An 18,856-nucleotide genomic window follows, 5' to 3' on the forward strand; every position below is an offset into this window, starting at 1 on the left:
AAGCACAATAATGTATCATCCACTAGTTTGACAAAATCTAACTTCAAATGCTTTTGCTCGTATTTCCCTTCATTTTCTTGTGTTTGATAATAGAGCCTTGGTCGCTTTAAATAGACTTCACTGAAGATATCTGTTATAGGATTAGCATTTATCTTTGATTTGATTGTTGCCTCACAGTTGAAGACAATGCTAAATGTCGTGCTCTTGTGGAAAGAGAAAGAATAAAAGAATAAAAGAATAAAAGTACAGACAACTACACGTGCTCTTCTCTTTAGCAATAATGACCTCTGGAGAATATTCTTGTGAATTCTTCTATTTTCTTCTATTTTTTTGTTTCTTTCTCAAAATTTAAATGTTAGTAATTCAAAATAAGAGAAGTAAAATGAATTTACTAAAGTTATGGGGAGATATGTTGTTCATTTTTATTCCTTGTAAAATTGTATTTTTCCAATATTGGTCCCTATAAGCACTAACCTATTGGAACTATAAATGAAAAAAAATTGAAATCTTAAAGACACTAAAATTGAAAAAAAAATACAAACTTATAAGATCTAAAAATGAATAAAAACTTGTTGGGACCAAAATTAAAAAAAATACCAACTTATAAGGATTAAAACTGAAAAAATAAGCTTACAAAAAAAATAAAAAAGTATTAACTTATTGAACCAAAAATATATTTAAGAAAAAAAACATATTTAAACCAAAGATATAACACGAAAATCGAAACAATTACACGTTACAATTATGCACTGCAATAATTTAATGTTATCTACTTTCACAATTCATTTTAAGTTTTCAAAGGAACAAGATGATAAAACATATAGATCAATATAATAGTGAATTTAAACGTTTAGCATACCCTTGGTCATTGGTGTTGGTTGGATGATTGGGTGATGTGAATTAGAAAAAAAGAAGCAATATCAATACCACAAAAAATTTGCTACTTAGCGGCGGCTACACGTGCCAACTACTATAGGTTTCAACCACCGCTAGGCAAAATCTAGTGATTAAAAAATTGAATTTTTCCTATTGGTGTAGGTTGGATCATTGGAAAATTGAATTTTCACTTTCTCGATTCAAAAATAGTTTAGAGTTTGAAGCTTTGTCCCCTCAATATATATATATATATATATATATATATATATATATATATATATATATATATATATATATGATGTTAACCATTTTCTCCTATTGCTGGGCGATGACTTCTACGGTGGAGAAGATATGTTTTTGTCGGCGATTGATGAAAAAGGGGGCCACGCCTCTGCAAGATCTTCGTCGGCACCAATGTCATCCAGCACGGGTTTAAAGAGCGATGCTCTTCTTGGAAAAGAAACTGTGATGAAGGCTCGTGTGGCTAGTGGAGCATATTTGGTGGTGCGATGGGTTTTTGCGAAAAATCTTGTGGTAGCGTTGGTTGTGGTGTGGTGGTTCTCACAGATCTCGCAATGGTGGTAGCAAATCTTGGTCATGGTGCAAGGGTTTCTTGAGGATCTTGGTGGTGGGTTGGAGAGCTTGATAATAGTGCTGAAGAGGAAGAGAAGAGGGTAGAGGTGGCGACAAAAGAAAGAAAAAAATAGTGCATGTCGATTTGATAGACAACTCGACTTGATCAGACCTTTGAGTTGCGGTCAAACCAATTTGATTCGGTTTGAATTTTTAAACACAGTGTGACGGTGTTGTGATCAGAGGAGGCTCAAGAGTTGCCTATGGTGGAATATTGAGGGACTACATGGGTTTTTCATCTTTGCTTATGCGTGTAGATTGAGAATATGTTTCACCATTCAAGTGAACTACGACTAATCATGGCCTCCAAATTTCTTGGAGAGAGATTTTCACAAAGTAATTTTGTATATGCTTGTGAGTAGGGTTGGGTATGGATTAGATTTTAAAGAATCTAATCCATATCCAATCCATATTTACTTAAATGTATTGGATCTTAAATCTATATCCATATTTTTTAAATAATAATTTAGATTCAAGATCTAATCCATTCAAGTGGATATTGATTTGGTCATATCCAATTTATATTCACTTACATGTTATAAGGATTTTATTTTATTTTTACAAATTTTAGTAATTAAATGCTAAAAAGTGAAAACTTAGCACCTACATTTAAGAACTATTTTCAATCGAGCTTGGTCAAGATTATTTTTGATTGATCTTGGTTAGGGTATTTTCGGCCTACCTAAACTAGGACAATTTGGACTGACATCGACCCAAACATTTTTAAACTGACGTCAGTCAGTGTATTTTTTATTGACGTCGGTCAAAGATATTTTTGGTCGATCTTAGGTAGGGTTATTTTATGGTTGAGGTCGGCTAGGGTTTTTAGTCAATGTCGGTCAATAATATTTTTTGGCCGACATCAACTAGGGGTTTTCGATTAGTGTTGACCATGATTGGTTTTTTGTCAACGTTGGTTACGATTTTTTTGGTGGACATCGGTAAGGTTTTTTTGGTCGATGACGGTCATTGATATTTTTTGGCCAACATCAGCCAAGATTATATTTTGGTTGACATTGGCTATGTTTTTTTTTGTTGGCCTCTACAGGGGTTTGTTGGCCAACATCGACCATGACTAATTTCTTTTGGCCAATGCTGGCTAGGGATATTTTTTGTTGACATCAACTAGAGTTTTTTTAATTGACGTCAATTAGGGGAATATTTTGGCTGACGTTAGCTAGGTTTTTCTTATCAATGTCGGTCGATGATTTTTTTTCGGTCGATGTTGGCCAAAAACATCCTAGCTGACGTCGGCAAAAAAATGTCTTGTCTAACGTCAACCATAAAAAACCTGGCCGATGTCGGTCAAAAAACCTACCCAACGTTGACAAAAAAATAATATCGACAAACATCACAAAAAAGAAACCCTAGCTGACGTAGACAAAAAATAACCTCGACTGATGTTGGCTAGAAAAACTTTGGATGACATCAGCCAAAAAATAATCCCAACCAATGTTGGTCAAAAATACCCTTATTGACGTTAATAGAAAAATAGTCTCAACGGATGATGGCTTAAAAACATCATTAGTTGATGTTGTCGAAAATAACTCTAGACGAGATCAACAAAAAATAGCTCATATTGAAGTTGGCTAAAAAGATGTAACTGTCATCGTCCCAAAAATTGTATTGAATTTAAAAATCCAAACAAATATCCAATCCATATCCAATTAATTGAATTTGGATATGAAACCAGATCATTTAAATGGATTTAAAGTGGATTAGATTGGATTGAATATGGATTGATTTTATATATTTGGATTTTTTTGCACAATCGTAATTGTGAGAGCTTTACGATATGTCCATGCATGAGCTATTTTGAGTTTATTTCTATAAGTTGTCTAAAATAGTTAATAAAACAACTAATAGCTTATATAAAAATTGTTCAATCCTATTTTTACTTTAACTATTAAAATAACTTAATGAACCCGAGATCTAATTCTAAAATCAATCTTGAATGGTTCGAATGAATGAGACCGGACGAATCATGCATGACCCCTTATAAAAAGTGGCGGAGCTTGACAAATTTTTTTGGAGGTACCAAAATATTTAAGAGTGTAATGCATAGCAAAATAGAGAATTAAGTTGTAAATTATTATTGTAAAAAAATTTGCAAACATATCAACTATTTTTTATACAAAGTAAAATTTGTATGAGAATATTAAAAAAAATCATTAAGATTTTCTATATATTTTCCAACGAAATTAAGAAAATAATATTTTCCAAAATCACAGGAAATTTTATAGAAAAAGTTTTCAAGAAAATCACTAAATTAAAAAAAAATTGCATGAAAACCCATAAGAATAAGTATTCATTGCATGTATTATTTTCATAAAAAAATGACTTTCAATTAAAATGTTATGCTATATTCATTCGACGACTTAAGATAGTTAATAATTAAAAAATAAATAACTTTCAAGGTATTTAAAATTATTATAAAAAAAATATTAGAAACAACTAAATATAAATATGTTGAAATTTTCTTCTATAGGTCTATTATATGTGCCCTGTTGTCAGCTATGTATGTCTTGTGCGTGATAGTGTTACACTATTAGAAAATAATTGAATCAGACTAAGTTTCAAGCTGCTTATAAGTTTAGAAAGTTATCCTGTTTTAATCTGTAAAAAAAATTGCAGCGGATAAAAGAGAGAAAGAATGTGCATGCGTTCATACAACATAGTTGCCTTTCATATCGTTCTCTGTTCTTCTGGATTTGTCCTCGCCTTCCTTCGACTTTCAAGATCTAGAAGCTTCCTTTCTCCTCCTTCTTTCCATGCGCCCAAATTCTTAATAAAAAAAACTCAGATGTGACACCTCCGATTTACTTTTCCTTTTTTATTTGGTGATTATGCTTTGAGTGGATTTTGTGCAAAAAGATTGTCTCTTGTACGGTGGTGGTAACGACAACTTGCAATGGTGGGACGGTGATGACGATAGTCATAAATCTATTTTATAATTTCTTCAAAAGATCTGATTTATGTATTTTTTAATTTTTTCAATTTCTTGGTTTTGGATTTGTTTTGTAATTTCTTTCAAAAAGGATATCTAATTTCTGAATCTATTTTTCAATTTCTATGATTTGTTTGTTTTTAATTTTTGAGATTTGTTGTTGTTGATGTTTGAATGTGGGAAGTGGAGGTTGTGAGAGGTGTGGAGGGGATCGATAAGAAGTGGAAAGAGAGGGAGGGACAAATCTGGAAAAGAAAAATAAAAAGGAGAAAAGAAAAAACAATCTTAACCGTTAACTTAAAAAAAATCTAACGGTATGAAAAACTTTTTCACCGTGGAGGACCTATTAGGCTTTCCACCATCATCTATCATTATATAAACAAGACCTTGGATACATGTCAAACTATGGTTCACCGCAATTCCCACCTAAACATGGCAATTCGTGCTACAGTGCTTTATTAAACGACGCGTTTCCAATAAACGAAACGATGCGTTTCAAATAAATAAAACGATGTGTTTCAAGTAACTAATAAATTAAACGTTTCAAAGACCGATGCGTTTCCAATACTCATGCTTTTCGAATACCAATACTCATGCTTTTGGATTACCAATGCTTTTCGAAAACCAACAACAATTATGATCACATGACAAGACGTTTGTCCCTTTTATTCATTTGTAATTAATTGCCACACAATTATCGATGTACTTTTTTTTTAAAAAATGTAATTAATGCGCTTACCGATGCACTTTTTTATATTTACATTTACCAATGCACTTTGCTTCTGCACTTCCATTTCACGCTTCTCCATATTTAATTGTTTTTGTCCTTTTAATTCTTTTATTGCATTTCTTCTTTCTCGATATATTTGCATTTTCATTCCCGCAACGACCATTTTTCCATTCTCTTTTCTCGTTCTCCCTGAGTTCTCTCACCCCAATTGGTATCTCCCCATTCTCTCTTATGTTCGTTCTCTCCATTTTTTATTTTCATTTCCCACCGTAGCTGCATAGGCATAATAATCCTTAATTAGTTTTCATTTCACTTCCCGTCTTCTATGTTTTTTTACATCTATTGTGTATGATTGATGATTGAAGCGTTTTTTTTGTTTTTTCAGTGCTTTTCCCTCCCCTTTTTGTCACGTACAAATACTATTTGATTTGGATTTGATTTTTTTTGTGTTATGCCTTTATTTTGTGTTCATAAGCCTTCTCCAACGTGTTTATTGTGATATATTTGATTTCTGGGTTCTGTTGGTACAAAAGATTGAATTTTTTTGTGTTCCTCAACCTTATTTAATTGTGGTTGAGTATTGTTCTTCCTTTGCAAGACAAAAGCTTTGATTTTTATCTTCAAACTCCATGAATACAGGTTCATGTGCTTGCTTTCTTTGTCAAAGCTTAAATTTTTTTGTGTTCCTGAGCCTTCTCTGATGTTGTTTTCTCTTGGTTTTCTTGCATTTTGGGTTCAGATCTGTAGCGTTGGGTATCTTTGTGACCGACTGCAACAACGAAGAAAACAAATAGTGTCCGGCATTTGGAGGACAGGTTTGTGATGTATTTCATTTCTCCAAAAAGCTTCGATTTTGTATGCGTTTTTTTTTTGTTTTTTGTTTTTTCACTACATGTTCATTGTTTCTTCTAAACTTCATTTTTATCTCAAAAAGCTTCGATTTTTATCTCCAAACTCCATGAACACAAGTTCGTTTTCTTACTTTATCTCAAAAAGCTTCGATTTTTGCCTCTATCCCTCTTGATGTGGTTTTGATGTGTTTCGTTTTCCCTCCCCGTCTTCTTCTACGCTTTCTTTTTTTACCTCTATATATTTGCATTTGTATGCGTTTTTCTGTTTTTTTTTTTTCACTGCATGTTCATTGTTTCTTCTAAAGCTACGATTTTTTTCTCCAAAAAGCTTTGATTTTTGGGTTCTGACAATTCAAAATATTGATTTTTTTTCTCAGCCTTATTTGACTGTGGTTGAGTATTGTTCTTCCTTTGCATTTGGTGTTTCTTTTGTTCTGTCTTTGTTTTGTTTTGTTAGTTCTCACAGTGAAAAAGATTTAATTTTTTGTTGTTCCTGAACCATGTTGACCTTTTTGATGTTCTTGAACATTCTTCACCATTCTTCGTTTTCTTTGCGGGAGAAAGCTTCGTTTTCTTTGCTCACGATGCTGACGTTGTTGACGTGGACGTGTCCGTGCTTACGTTTGGCAATGTCAAGAGCCTTCATTCCCACCCAAAAACGTCGGTGTCAGCCTCCATTTATTATTTTTATTAATTAATTAATATTAATGATTTTTATTAATTTTAATTTTATTGTGCATTTAATACTTTGTCTTTTGCGTTGCTTTTGCTTCGGTTTTATTCATTTATTTCCATTGTAAATGTAAATATGTAACAATTAATTATTTGTATTCTGTTTCTAAGACGTTTGCCTTTCCAATGTATTTTTCTTTGCCTTTCCAATGCATTTTTCTGTTCCTAAGACTTGTCTTTCCAATGTGCTTTTCTGTCATGGTGATTTTAATCATCATTATAATAATTTAATTATTTTAAAATTTAAATGTTAACATAAGATTAATGTTTCAAACGAATAATTAATAAATATATTATATTATTATGTGTCAGTCGCTCTTACCATTTTAATCATAAGCCTTCATCAAACCTATTTTTCTTTTCTCTTTCTCCTTTATTCATCATCAAAATAAATCAAATTCGTTAATGTCAATTAGCATTTATTATTTTTTTTATCTTTTGCGTTTAATTTGCTTCAGTTTCCCTTGAATGAATGTTTCTTGGGCTATTTGGATTTTGTTAGCTTTCACTTCAATTTTTTAGTATTTTGTATGATATGGAAATAATCATAATTTAGACGTTTACTTATTCTTACTTAGTAGGTACTTAACAATCAATTTTAAATATTATACTATCAACTTTAACATATTATTAAAACCAGCTTCAATTTTGTATTTGTTTTTGCTGTAATCATTGTCAATTTATTAATGTTTAATTAATAAACATATTTTTTTCTTATTTTTATTAATTTTCATTTCAAATTAAATGAGTATATCATAATAAAAACATGATAAAAACGATAATGTGCATAGATTAATTTAATGTCAATATTAGGAAAATTGTGACATGCACTATTCTTTCAATGCATGAGTATAGAGATTTCAAAATAAAGATAGTAAAAACAATGGACATGATAAAGTAAGTTATAGTATTAAAAAAAGTAAATAACTCACACTAATAGTGTAAAATAATTTATACATTTTGAAAAAATAAAAAAATCATTAATTGTAGCTAATTTTTTTTTATCAAAAATAAGTTTCATACTTGAATCAAAGAGAGATATTTCAAATTTTTATTGAAGAGTTAGATATTTTAATTATGTTAGTTAAAAAAATAAGATTAATGTTAACATAAGATTAATGTTTCAAACGAAAAAATAAATAAATAATTAATAAATATAATTTAATGTCAATCATCATCAAAATAGTAGGTACTTAACAATTGAAAAGACTTTGCTAAAGTAATGAGCATGTTTCAATTTCAAACTATTCAAAAGCATATATTTAGTTAGGATATGAAAATAATCATAATTTGGACGTTGACTTATTCCTAATTAGTAGGTACGTAACAATCAATTTTAAAAATTACAATATCAATTTTAACCTATTATTAAAACCAACTTCAATTTTGTATTTATTTTTGCCATAACTATTATCAATTTATTAATGTTTAATTAATAAGCATATTTTATTCATATCCATAAGAATATTTTATTCGTATTCGTATTTTTGTTAGTTTTCATTTCAAATTATTAGGTACTTAACAATCAATTTTAAATATTCAGTTAGTATATGGAAATAATCATAATTTTCAAATTAACAAGCATATTCGGTTACGATATGGAAATAATAATCATAATTTAGACGTTGACTTATTCCTAATTAGTAGGTACTTAACAATCAATCTTAAGTATTACAATATCAATTTTAACATACTATTAAAATCATCTTCAATTATGTATTTGTTTTTGCCGTAATCATTGTCAATTTATTAACTTTTAATTAATAAGCATATTTTTTATTCGTATTTTTGTTAATTTTCATTTCAAATTAATAAGTACTTAACAATTAATTTTAGATATTCTGTTAGGATATGAAAATAATAATAATTTTCAAATGCATGAGTATAGAGATTTTAAAAAAAAATAATAAAGACAATAGACAAAATAAAGTAAGTTATAGTATGAAAAAAAAGAAAATAACTCACACACTAATACCGTAAAATAATTTATACATTTTGAAATGGTACCAAACATGCTTCAGTTATGTGGTTAACCCATTTTTCCGTCCAAAAATGTCAACATCAATACCGGCTTAGGTGGCAATTTTTTACGTTTATACGCTTTTTATATTTTTTTTAAATTAAAAAATGAAATTAATGTGTTACCTTCGTAATTAATATAGTACCAATACTGATGCATTTCACGCTTCTCCATTTCACGCTTATGTGACTCATTTCACACATTAATTATGACATCATTATCAATGCACGTGCATTAATTGTAGCACAATTATTGATACATCAAATATGGTACTAATGACGTGATCCATTTCACGCATTAATTGTGGCACCATACCAATGACGTGACCCATTTTATGCATTAATTGTGACACCATTATCAATGCACGTGCATTAATTATAGCATCATTATCGATGCACCAACTATGACACCAATGACATGACCCATTTCACGCATTAATTGTGGCACCATTTCCCCAATGTTTGCATTTTTCAAATATGTTTATATTTTGAATTTGTTTCTGAACCAAATGAACTCGAAGGGTTTTCGTGATATACTCACATTTGGATTCTCTCCATCTTCCATTTTTGTTCCTCTCCATTCATTATACTGATCAACAATAAATATGGATAACGCACGAAAATCGTAAAAGGTTAGCACTTAATATACTAAGTAAATTATTAGAGTATACATATGAATTAATAGACTAAATTTTTGCTGAGAGGCAAAAGATTATCATGGGAAGTGAAAAAGATTATCATTATATGATCAGTAATAAATATAGATAACCCACGAGACAAACATATTATTTTCCATGTTGACGTCATGGGACCTCTCATACGCTTTTTTTTATAATTGTTTGTTCGTGGATATATGGAAAAGATTATCATCAATGTATTTGCCAAATCCAGTATTTTGTCATGGTCAACTATATGTTGCACTTTCACAAGTGCAAAGTAAAAAAAGACTGCATATTCTTATTCATGATAAATAAGGCATTGCAAAAAAATACTACCATTAATGTAGTATACAAAGAAGTATAAGCAAACTTATAAACAAGTATGCTTACCAAATTGTTATACTTATAAGTCCTACATTCTCAACCTACTACATTTTCCTTTGACATCATTTTCAACATGTCATTATTTGAGTTACAAAATTTCCACATATAATACATTTAGTTCTTTTTGTTGTAGCATCACATAACCAAGGCAACAGTTGGATATTTGTTATTATATCACCTCCACTAAAGTATATTGATTTTAAATGTCTACTTTTTAGGTGAATATTGGTGTATATAGTACCATCGTCATACTTATGATTATTAAATGATCACTAACTGTATCCACAAATCTAATCAACTTATTTATCTCCCTTTATTGTGCAGCCTCTCTTTCATTACTACAACAACACCACCAACAATATACAATAGCATTAGGTTTGTTTGTATTCTTACTTTATGTTACTTTTTCTAAACATAGCTTAACATTATGATCATACAAATGAAAATCGTTATTGACCTTTGCTCATTTGTTGGTAATATTCAAATAGGAGTATGAGCCCGTGCATCGGCACGGGCAAAACGCTAGTTTATAACTATAATAGAAGTGTCCAACCAAACTATCAAGTGCCACCATGTTATTAACACTTTGTTCGGTAAGGTGGAAATGGTGGAAACATAGTAAGGAAATGTGTGAGAAATGAAAACTGAGGTTGTTTAGTTACGAGGAAACTAAAGTGAAAATGAGATAATTTTATGATGATTTATTTGTACCGCCTAGAAATTGATATTTTATGGCATTTTATGTGTTTTTTCACCGTTTAAAAATATCAAAAACAAACTTATTTGAAACAGTTAAAAAAATCACTAGAAATTGAAATTTTTGTAGCAATTTTTTGTATTTTCCAACAAATTAAAACCAGAAAAAAGATTGATTTTTAAAAATAAAATTAATAATCTATAAAAAATTATTTTTTTAATTTTTATTTTCTTTATTTCTCTTTTATTTCTCTCAAACCGAATATCTAACAATCCACACTACTTCTCATATATTTCCATTCACTTGATATCTCTCCTTTTGATTTTTATCCATTTTATTGAACATTTATGTTGTTCCTTCTTACAAAACACAACATAGAATTTCTACCTCCAAAATATATGATATATGATGTGCCATCTTAGATGAATACACGACTTGTAAATACACTCATTTTATTTTATTTTTTTTTCTTATTTAAAATGAGAGATAATATATAAAAAATTACAATTATATTTAACTAACAATAGTAAATTCCTTATTTTAGCACTGACTCTAGTAAATTCCTTATTTTCTAAACATAGCTTAACATTATGATCATACAAATGAAAATCGTTATTGACCTTTGCTCATGTGTTGATAATATTCAAATAGGAGTATGAGCCCGTGCATCGGCACGGGCAAAACGCTAGTTTATAACTATAATAGAAGTGTCCAACCAAATTATCAAGTGTCACTATGTTATTAACACTTTGTTCGGTAAGGTGGAAATGGTGGAAAAATAGGAAGGAAATATGTGAGAAATAAAAACTGAGGTTGTTTAGTTACGAGGAAACTAAAGTGAAAATGAGATAATTTTCTGATGGTTTATTTGTACCGCCTAGAAATTGATATTTTATGGCATTTTATGTGTTTTTTCACCGTTTAAAAATATCAAAAACAAACTTATTTGAAACAGTTAAAAAAATCACTAGAAATTGAATTTTTTGTAGCAATTTTCTGTATTTTCCAACAAATTAAAACTAGAAACAAGATTGATTTTTAAATATAAAATTAATAATTTATAAAAAAAATTATCTTTTAATTTTTTATTTTTTGTATTTCTCTTTTATTTCTCTCAAACCAAATATCTAACAATCCACACTACTTCTCATATATTTCCATTCACTTGATATCTCTCCTTTTGATTTTTATCCATTTTATTGAACATTTATGTTGTTCCTTCTTACAAAACATAACATAGAATTTTTCCCTCCAAAATATATGATATATGGTGTGCCATCTTAGATGAATACACGACTTGTAAATACACTCATTTTATTTTATTTTTTTTCTTATTTAAAATCAAAGATAATATAAAAAAATTACAATTATATTTAACTAACAATAATAAATTCCTTATTTTAGCACTGACTCTAGTAAATTCCTTATTTTCTAAACATAGCTTAACATTATGATCATACAAATGAAAACCGTTATTGACCTTTGCTCATGTGTTGGTAATATTCAAATAGGAGTATGAACCCGTGCATCGACGCGGGCAAAACACTAGTTTATAACTATAATAGAAGTGTCCAACCAAACTATCAAGTGCCACCATGTTATTAACACTTTGTTCGGTAAGGTGGAAATGGTGGAAAAATAGGAAGTAAATATGTGAGAAATGAAAAACGAGGTTGTTTAGTTACGAGGAAACTAAAGGGAAAATGAGATAATTTTATGATGGTTTATTTGTACTGCCTAGAAATTGATATTTTATGGCATTTTATGTGTTTTTTCACCGTTTAAAAATATCAAAAATAAACTTATTTGAAACAGTTAAAAAAATCACTAGAAATTGAAATTTTTGTAGCAATTTTCTGTATTTTCCAACAGATTAAAACCAGAAAAAAGATTGATTTTTAAAAATAAAATAATTATTAATCTATAAAAAAATATTTTTTTTAATTGTTATTTTATGTATTTCTCTATTATTTCTCTCAAACCAAATATCTAACAATCCACACTACTTCTCATATATTTCCATTCACTTGATATCTCTCCTTTTGATTTTTATCCATTTTATTGAATATTTATTTTCTTCCTTCTTAGAAAACACACCGTAGAATTTTTTCCTCCAAAATATATGATATATGATGTACCATCTTTGATGAACACACTATTTGTAGATACACTCATTTTATTTCATTTTATTTTTTTCTTATTTAAAATGAGAGATAATATAAAAAAATTACAATTATATTTAACTAACAATAGTAAATTCCTTACTTTAGCACTGACTCTAGTAAATTCCTTATTTTCTAAATATAGCTTAACATTATGATCATACAAATGAAAATTGTTGTTGACCTTTGCTCATGTGTTGGTAATATTCAAATAGGAGTATGAGCAAACACTAGTTTATAACTATAATATAAGTGTCCAACCAAACTATCAAGTGCCACCATGTTATTAACACTTTGTTCGGTAAGGTGGAAATGGTGGAAAAATAGGAAGGAAATATGTGAGAAATGAAAAATGAGGTTGTTTAGTTACTAGGAAACTAAAGTGAAAATGAGATAATTTTATGATGATTTATTTGTACCGCCTAGAAATTGATATTTTATGGCATTTTTTGTGTTTTTTCACAGTTTAAAAATATAAAAAACAAACTTATTTGAAACAGTTAAAAAAATCACTAGAAATTGAAAATTTTGTAGCAATTTTCTGTATTTTCCAACAAATTAAAACCAGAAAAAAGATTGATTTTTAAAAATAAAATTAATAATCTATAAAAAATTATTTTTTTAATTTTTATTTTCTATATTTCTCTTTTTTTTTCTCTCAAACCAAATATCTAACAATACACACTACTTCTCATATATTTCCATTCACTTGATATCTCTCCTTTTGATTTTTATTCATTTTTATTGAACATTTATTTTATTCCTTCTTACAAAACACACCATAGAATTTCTTCCTCCAAAATATATGATATATGATGTGCCATCTTAGATGAACACACGACTTGCAGTTACACTCATCTTATTTTATTTTCTTTTTTTCTTATTTTAAATGAGAGATAATATAAAAAAAATTACAATTATATTTAACTAACAATAGTAAATTCCTTATTTTAACACCCGACTCTATTAAAAATTGACAAACATATATTTTGAAACACTCATGCATTTTAATTTGTAACAGTGTGATTTGATGCAACCTTTACCATCATTATTCATTAATTTGGTGGGTGTTTGGGAGCCGGAAGAGGGTAAACCCTCCGGAGGATAAGATTCACATTGCAGTGAAAACCATACATACCCTAAAAGCGTCGATTTGCAAAACCCAATAGCGCAGTTTCAATCTCAGAATCCGTCTCTCGCTCTATCTCGCTGCACGTTTCGAAGTTGAATCGAGGTTATTTTTTCTCTTACTCTCTCAATCTTCATTTTTTAATTGCACTCTGTATGCTCTTAATTTCTTTCTTGCCCTCTTTGTTACCTTTTACTGATGAAAACATGAAATGAATCTGAACCCTCTTTCTGCGTTCTTGTGTTTTAAATTTTCATTTTCAGCAGGAAGAAAGCATGTCACTTTGTTTTATCATATCTTATTTTGTTTAAAACAAAATGAAAAAAAAGAGAAAAAGAAAAGATGTTCTTTGGGGTCTATGCCTGAAACTGAGTGGGAGAATTATGTATAGTTAATTATGGATTCAGCAAAAATGACAGAAAATTTCTCTTTTGGTATAATGTTTTGTGATTCTGTTTATCTAAACCATTTGTGATTTGGGTATTCAAATTTCATTTCTTGGTTGGATTGGTGAATTTAGGACCTAGGTTTTGTCTGCAATTGCATCACGACTTCAATGTCAAGGATGGGGATGAAATTTAAAACCTTGTTTAGGACACTATTTGGAGTTCTAAAACTTTGTTTGGCTGTTTTGGGCTGATCTCTTGTTTTGGCTGACTATTCTTGCAGGCTTTTTGAAAGAGTCTGTGGCGATAAATGGGAGTATAGATTCGATAGGAACAGTCCAATCGGGAAATTTAACAAAGGAGAAGTTGAACTTCTTGTAAAATATATAGGTACAGAGCATTGTGGATTTGCTGGGTGATCCCGTAAAATATATTTAGATACAGAGAAAGGTGTTTTTGCTGGGTGATCTTCGATTATCGCTACTGGTTTGATATTGGATTTGCAGGCTCTATACATTTTCTAGTTTAGGAGGTGCTTTGCCGTTTAAAGATCTGTGATGGATGTTGTAAATGATTTGCATATGGGGCCTCCAGCAACAACCAATATGGGAGGTTCCACTAGTACAGAGGATGTAAATTCATCACAGAAGCAGAAAATGGCGAGAAAGAAGAAACAAGCTGTTGAGTGTGAAGGTGTTGATTTTTCACTGGATAAGTCTTTACCGAAGACGGATGCTACTATAAAGCACCCATTACATGGGTCCCCAGCTTTACCTAATTTCTTAAGTTGCCAAATATTTGTAGAATATTCAACAAATAATGAAAAGAGCAAACGGCAGAAGACAACACATAATGCTATTGAAGACAATGTTAATGGTTGCGGCACTCCAGAGTATATTTTTTCACCAAAAGCTTCCACACCTGCATTGGATATGCCTTCAGAACATCCCATTCAATGTTTTTCTAGTGATCCAATAACTAGTCAATCTTGTGTGGAAGTGGGTATTTGTCAGGGACATAATGAAGAAAATGAGCAAAATATGATCAATACAACTGCAGAAAATAGCAATTCACAGCATGGCATTCCAGAAGAAAGCTGCAATCACATTTCAGTTGCAGCAAGTCCTGAGCCTTTTGTGAAAGAGTGTGTGTCAGAAGTTGTAAAATTGAACACAGAGCATGGTATAAATGATAACATTCCCAACCCTGAGGATAAGAATGGTTTATTAATGAATACAAGTCTGGTGAAGAAAAATGTTGATGACTCACCGGATTATGGCTTGTCTGATAAAAATCTGTGTTATATAACCTATGCAAGGAGAAAAATGGTTAATTCCAGTTGCAGAAGAAACAGTGGTTCCCCAAGTCCTGAAAATGGTAACAAGGAACCAACTATTCAGGATCATCAAAAGGATGATTCACACGAATCTTCTGATGGACCATTGAGAGTTTGCTTGATGGATGGAGAAACAAAACTTTCAATTGATCAAGTTACCTCACAAAGTGGAGCTGCTGCTGAGGAAATAAAGTTGAGTGCTGACAACATTAATGAGCAAAGATTTATGACTACATCTTCTGCAGTAGACATTCCTTCGGAGCATCTTGAAACAGATGGTAGACAGCTAGATCATACTGGGATTACAAGAAATTATCTGTATTGTGCAGGTGATGTTTCTGATTTAAGTTTAGACACAGTAAGAGATTATTGTTTAAAGTTTTCACAATTCTGATTAGACTTAGTGTTGTTGGCAAGTCAAAGAATAAGCTTCTTATTCTGTGTTGTCCAGATGAGGAAATAGAGTTGAACACTGACAACATTAAGGAGCAAAGATTTATGACTACCTCTTCTGCAGTAGACATTCCTTCGGAGCATCTTGAAACAGATGGTAGACAGCTAGATCATACTGGGATTACAAGAAATGATCTGTATTGTGCAGGTGATGTTTCTGATTTAAGTTTAGACACAGTAAGAGATTATTGTTTAAAGTTTTCACAATTCTGATTAGACTTAGTGTTGTTGGCAAGTCAAAGAATAAGCTTCTTATTCTGTGTTGTCCAGATGAGGAAATAGAGTTGAACACTGACAACATTAAGGAGCAAAGATTTATGACTACCTCTTCTGCAGTAGACATTCCTTTTGAGCAACTCGAAACAAATTGTAGAAAGCTAGATAATACAGAGATTACAAGAAATGATCTGTGTTGTGCAGGTGATGTTTCTGATTTAAGCTTAGACACAGTAAGAGACGGTCATTTAAAGATTTCACAATTCTCACTAGACAGAAATTTTGCCGACAAACAAAAGAATAAGCTTCTCATCCTTGATTTGAATGGACTGCTTGCTGATTTTGTCAGTATCAGTGACACTCCTTTCCGAATATATAGACGAGAACCAGAGCCAGATTTTGTGCTTAGAGGGAAGAAAGGTGACATGGTCAAATATCTTGTTTCCTCATTCCAGATTTCATATATTGCTCTAGCTCAAATTTGACTGATATGTTACTTTTCCCTTTTGCAGTATACAAGAGGCCCTATTGTGACGATTTTCTACAGTTTTGCTTTGACACATTTCATGTGGGAGTATGGTCATCTAGATCCAAGTATTTGCCAATCTGTGACAGATTTTATCTTGTTGTTTTTGTTTATTAGTTTGACCTAGGCTTAAGATGCAATCGCAGATTGGTTGATTTGTATTTCAGCAATAGAAAAGTGGTATTCAACTATTCATACATTGTTTACTGTTCCTCTATTGGCAGGAGCAATGTCAATGAAGCTATCAAATTTCTTATGGGGAAATCTGCGTCCAAGCTGCTCTTTTGTTGGGTAATCTGTTCTAAATCTTTTGTAGTTTTTAGCATAATTTTTAGGGGCTTTTGGTTAGGTATACAAGTCTGCTATGTATAATTTCTTTTCCTCAACACAGTCTTAGGAATTAGAATACATCTTCTGTCGGGGGTTCGAATGCCCCCACTGACATTTATAACAAAATTAACATATTAACATTTGCCGTTAAAAAGAAAAAAACTCATGTATGCAATACAACTTGTTATATTTTTGCTTCCCGACTGACATTTGTCTTCTATCCAGGATTTTCCATATCATTAGTTGTATTTTTTTAACTATCATCACCAAACAGAAGCAGTCTTGTAATTCTAGTTGTCATTTGAATTGTGTGTATGTGCATGGGTGTGGACTGTGGATGGATTTCGGTTTGGACAAATTGGAATTGGATTGATGTTGTTAAATCATAATTGCATTTTAGTAAAATAATTTGTTGTTTCATCATTATTGATGCAGTTACAACTTGCAGATGGTTACTGTTATCAATTCACTCCTGCTTGGAATTTATCTAGACACTATTAATCTCTGTATAATGCTCTATATGTAGAATCAGTCCCACTGTACTGAAACAAAGTTCACTACTGTTGAGAATATAGAGAAGCCCCTTGTGTTGAAGGAAATAACAAAGTTGTGGGAAAAGGAAGAACCTGATCTACCATGGGAGAAGGGAGAGTTTAATGAGTCAAACACATTATTATTGGATGACTCCCCTTACAAGGCACTAATGAATCCTGTAAGCTCTCTTGTTTAGTTTTCCTTGCAAAAAGCTTTAGTTTCTAGTGATATATCATATTTCCTCCTATTTTGTCAATTCATATATGAAATTTATTTTCAGAGGCATTCTGCAATATTTCCTTATTCTTACCGGTACTACCACACCAGAGACTCGGAATTAGGTGGGACAATCTTCTTCTGCTCACCTTCCTCTCCTTTCTCAGACCCCCGTATTTCTTTACAAATAACAAATGCTTTAAGCATATTGATGTGGAATTCGTCTTAAGCCTCCCGTTCTATTATTCCACAGGACCAGGAGGTGATCTTCGAGTTTATCTAAAAGGGCTGGCTAAGGCCGAGAATGTGCAAAACTACGTGTCAGAAAATCCGTTTGGCCAACGGCCCATAAGAGAAGCAAATCCATCTTGGGTTTACTATCGTAGAGTTATAGAGTCACTTAAAAGAAGCCAAAATGCAGGGTCCTCATTACCACTCTGATGAATGAATAGCTGTTGAGTTTTGGTTGGTAAGGTGTCTGAAATAGATCAGTCTTGTATACTTGCTACTTAAAGCAAGACTAGCTGGGCACATGATTCTACTGTGATTAACGCCTTCTTCATGGTAGTGCCTAAACTGTATTCTGTTCATTATTTTTTGGCCTTCAAACGTGATTGATTTCACGTTGGAAACTGTTGACCAATGAATGCGAGTTTAGAGTCGGTCAAAATTGATTTTGTCTTTGACTATTGTTTTTCGCACTTCTCAAACCTGTATTAACTGAATAAACTAGAATCTGATTTGAAGCTATTTCCAGTAGCTTTTTGGGTCCGTTTGAAAAGAACACAAGTCTATGAGGTAATATTTCCTTCTTTCATATATAGTATACCGATTGCTTCTACGGTGGGAAAGTTGTATAGTTTTCCACTGTGAGAAAGAAAATTACTATCGTTGGATCTATTAAGTTTCAAATGAAAGGTCAGGATTTTTTTTTTCTTTTTTCTTTGCTCTTCCCCGTTTGTCCTTTGTCCTTGGCCCCATTGGATCGCATAACCGCTGTCAATACCAAATACAACGACAATTCGCCTCTGTCACGACAC

General features: G+C 31.0%; 1 protein-coding gene across 2 annotated transcripts; it reads left to right on the forward strand.

The window, feature by feature from the left end:
- The first annotated feature begins 13,725 nt into the window (after nucleotides 1-13,725).
- LOC114409658 lies at nucleotides 13,726-18,633 on the forward strand. Of its 2 annotated transcripts, XM_028373188.1 has the most exons (9): nucleotides 13,732-13,924; nucleotides 14,489-15,870; nucleotides 15,993-16,142; nucleotides 16,265-16,630; nucleotides 16,723-16,804; nucleotides 16,961-17,027; nucleotides 17,593-17,778; nucleotides 17,881-17,941; nucleotides 18,070-18,633. In XM_028373188.1, exons 2-9 carry the CDS (start codon nucleotides 14,763-14,765, stop codon nucleotides 18,255-18,257), a joined length of 2,208 nt encoding a protein of 735 aa, XP_028228989.1. In that variant the 5' UTR covers nucleotides 13,732-13,924; nucleotides 14,489-14,762; the 3' UTR covers nucleotides 18,258-18,633. The 2 variants fall into 2 exon arrangements, with proteins under 2 accessions (XP_028228990.1, XP_028228989.1); XM_028373189.1 differs by lacking the exons at nucleotides 17,881-17,941; nucleotides 18,070-18,633 and having other exon boundaries at nucleotides 13,726-13,924; nucleotides 17,502-17,626.
- Nucleotides 18,634-18,856: the final 223 nt, after the last annotated feature.

Source organism: Glycine soja, chromosome 4, assembly GCF_004193775.1.
Source record: "Glycine soja cultivar W05 chromosome 4, ASM419377v2, whole genome shotgun sequence".
Classification (NCBI taxonomy): domain Eukaryota; kingdom Viridiplantae; phylum Streptophyta; class Magnoliopsida; order Fabales; family Fabaceae; genus Glycine; species Glycine soja.